Below are 3,440 nucleotides of genomic sequence, written 5' to 3'. Positions count from 1 at the left end.
CACATGTCCATGTAAGAACTTTTTTTTCGTAGACTAGGTGGCAACAATTTATTCTCTCCTAAAATCATAATCTCTTAGTGTAGAGACTTCGCCTTCGCCTTCGCCTTCGCCTCCTCGATCGGTTTTTCTTGCAACTGTTTAACTTGAAACTGAACTCTTAAAAAAGCTTAAAGAAATCATACGGCCTGAATTGAGTTTTGTGTTGGATTTGATCTGTCGTATAAACATACAATGCTGATTGTTGTGTAAAATTATTCCTTCTTGACACAAATTAAATGTGTAAGGAATTCTATTTATCGAGAGGCTGAAGCAGGAAGAATTTAGCCTTCGAGATGTTGCTTATTGTTAGCGCTGCAGGAAGTGCGTTTCTCCGCCCATTAGAAGATTTGAGACGAGACGGAGCGGGGTTTGCCGGGGGTCTGGCACCGATAGCACACCCGCCAGTCAGCGTTGCTTAAGGACTCATACTTTCCCCGCGGATAAAGAAACAAACGCTTGTGTCAAAGCGAGCATAAGGCGAACATAAGGTGCCACGTTGCGTAAAGATAATTAATTGAACCACCATACGTCCCACAGCATTGAACATTTGTCAATTGGTGCCCCTAATACTGACAAAATTCTCTCAAAATGAAGAATATATTCACCTTTGAGGCTAAAGTTCGTAAATCTTGAGAAATTTCTATAAAACTTATCTCAGCTTCGACCTCTCAGCGCATGCGTGATATAATAGTCTTCTTGTTGATCTTTCTGTTAGCTGTTGTCCCTCTTGATTACAAAGATATGCGCATGCGTGATGCAAAAGACCTCTTGTTTACTACGATTCTTCTTTCTGCTGTTATGAAATTAGGTGTGAACTTTTGAGTTCTGATTTATGAATTACTTTTAACTAAATACTTGCTTCTGGATTTAATTGAATTTTAATTGATTTTCGAGTTTTCCTTAAGTATCAAATCTTATCCTCATTTGCCCGTAGTTCGAATCTTTCAAGTAATAACTACATACATTCTACAAAAATTTGAAGTATTCTCCACGTTCGGCTGAATTTTGGGAGAAAAAAACATCATGCTGAAAGAATAATTTTTTTAGGCAAGAATTTCACCGAAATCAAAACTGATATGTTTGGGATTGACCATTTTGTGTCCATTTCAAAAAAATGTCGCTGAATTGAATAGAACATAGGAAAACAAATCCATCTCGACGTGAATCTCGGATTTCCCTCTGTGAATGACGTTGAAATTATGTTTACTTGTTTAGTGATAACGACAGAAGATGTCAAGGTGTTTCTGAATTAACCAAAGTTATAGGCCGCTAATTTGTCGAACGTCGAGATATGGCGTCTGAAATCAGTGAAGTTTCGTCAAACAACTCGTGCCCTTGAGCTAAGCCATGGTGGCGTAAAATGCCAACCAAAACTCATACACCCTTGAGGCTTCAATAATTTTTGATAAAGAAAGGACATCGTTCATATTGTGTACAAAATGGAATTCTATTTCCGCTTAAGTAACCCTAAACAAGAGAATATTTTGATAACGTTTACGATTTGGAACACATGATATTTGCATTGATCTTTTCATTTAATCTGTTCATCGATTCCGGTTAAAGACATCTTTATTTTAACTAGTCCTTCCATGATTCTTTCTAGTGACTGAATTTTGAACGTTCTCAAGTTCTCCTTTCTTAAAAACCAAATATCTCGGCATAAATTGGTTTTATTTTCACGATCATGTTAATTAAGTATTTGTGACCTTTTAAAAGCATAATTAGCAAAATAAAATTAAGCAGCACTTCCAGGACTAAACATTCGTTTTCTCATTTAACTCAACACGATTATTTCCTCAGGGTCTTCTCTGTCTTGCACAAGTCTTGAGCGAACTCTTTCGTCTCTATGTGTTCTTTTAACAGACGACGAAATGCTAGAGACATCGTCCAAACGGCTTGATTGCGTTGACTGGATCACACTTCCAGACTCCTCCGTGTTCGATGGAGTGTGACCATTCGAAGTTAATGCCGGCTGAGGTTCTTCTTCACTCTCTTTGACACAGCAATCGAAGTTTACTCTGATGAAATTTAAGATTATCACTAATAAATTTTTAAACGCAAAAACCGAACCTCCAGTTTTGTATGTATAGTGAAGTACCAGGCGTATCACAAGAAATGGAAGATTCACAACAATCGATTGTATCAGCGTGTATGTGGTGAAAATTCTCACGAGTGATTTATTAGTCTCATCTGTGTTCCGAAGTGCCTCTCTAACTGGTACGGAAAAACTGAAAGTAAGAATCACCACACTTAAAACGGCAAACGCAAATATGCAATAGTCAATATCATTCGGTAAATCTTTGTTTTTTCTTGGATCGATGATGGCATCCAGAAGATTTACAATGTCAAATATGTCGATGATTACGGGCCAGTTTATGTTCATTTGAAAGCTGGGTTCAAATCCGTCAGCATCTAACAGCATATACACCAACACGGTAGCGCATAAGGGATATTTCACAAAGCCATGATCGAGTCCAGAGGAATCCGCGTCTATTTTGGACATCAACGTGCCAAGAATCCATCCACCATGAATGCAGAGAGGCAGGATGTACAGGAACCACACTCCAGCTGCCACTTCTCGCTGCCGATTGTTCATTTGTCCCTTCGCCCATAGAAGCAAAGTAGGGACATAAGCGAGGGTGAAAGCTTGGAATGAAGACTCCTTCTCATACGACACCAGATACTGGTTTAGCACCAAAACCTGAGCGAGTAAGATGGAGACGAAAAGACATCTTCCAATCCACTTGAAGAGAACAGAACGCTCGATTTTGAGTTTGACATGTTTACACATTGTACTGTGTTTGCATAGGACAGGATCAGACGTTTAAGAAGATAAACAACGAAGACCGCTCTCGGCCCAGAGTTCATTGCAGCATTCTTATGTAAATAGAAAAGCATGCCAAGTGACAGGAAAATTGCTTTACAAATTAAGAGATTATACTGACACGTTACAGTGTGACTTGACAAAAGGTTGATAAGAACCCAGTTGTTTAGACCATCAGTGAAAGAATTGATTAGAATTCCATTAACCTTGAGCCTCAAAAGGCGAATGATTAAAGGACCCGCGAAGGCGTGTTATCCATCATGAATGACTTCGTATAGAATCGATTCTACTGCAAAACGAACGAAATGTCAAATTGATGTGAAAGGTCGAAACAAGAAGATAACAGACTGAAAACAAACTGCGTGATTTCATAACTTTGTAGATTGACTCCAAGATTACTCTTTTCAAAGTAAACGTTTATATGTGGTGACAATTTATAATGTAAGTCTCTTATCCCTTTAGATTATGGTGTTGAATTGATGTTTAATATATTCATGGTTCATATTGTCTCAAAATCAAATGAAATGAGTTTAGAGTACCGTGGTGATTGTGAAACAATAGACTGGATACAAGTGAT

At 38.1% G+C, this 3,440-nt stretch overlaps 1 protein-coding gene across 1 annotated transcript; it reads right to left on the bottom strand.

Annotated features, from left to right (window-relative positions):
* Nucleotides 1-1,526: 1,526 nt before the first annotated feature.
* LOC131789837 (uncharacterized) lies at nucleotides 1,527-3,024 on the bottom strand. The gene has a single exon (XM_059107009.2). It carries the CDS (start codon nucleotides 2,828-2,830, stop codon nucleotides 1,814-1,816), a length of 1,017 nt encoding a protein of 338 aa, XP_058962992.1. The 5' UTR covers nucleotides 2,831-3,024; the 3' UTR covers nucleotides 1,527-1,813.
* Between the last annotated feature and the right edge of the window lie 416 nt (nucleotides 3,025-3,440).

The sequence above is a fragment of the Pocillopora verrucosa genome, chromosome 11 (assembly GCF_036669915.1).
Source record: "Pocillopora verrucosa isolate sample1 chromosome 11, ASM3666991v2, whole genome shotgun sequence".
In the NCBI taxonomy this organism is placed as follows: domain Eukaryota; kingdom Metazoa; phylum Cnidaria; class Anthozoa; order Scleractinia; family Pocilloporidae; genus Pocillopora; species Pocillopora verrucosa.
The sequence above is the reverse complement of the archived record's forward strand: the minus strand, read 5'-3'. Positions and strand labels throughout refer to the sequence as shown.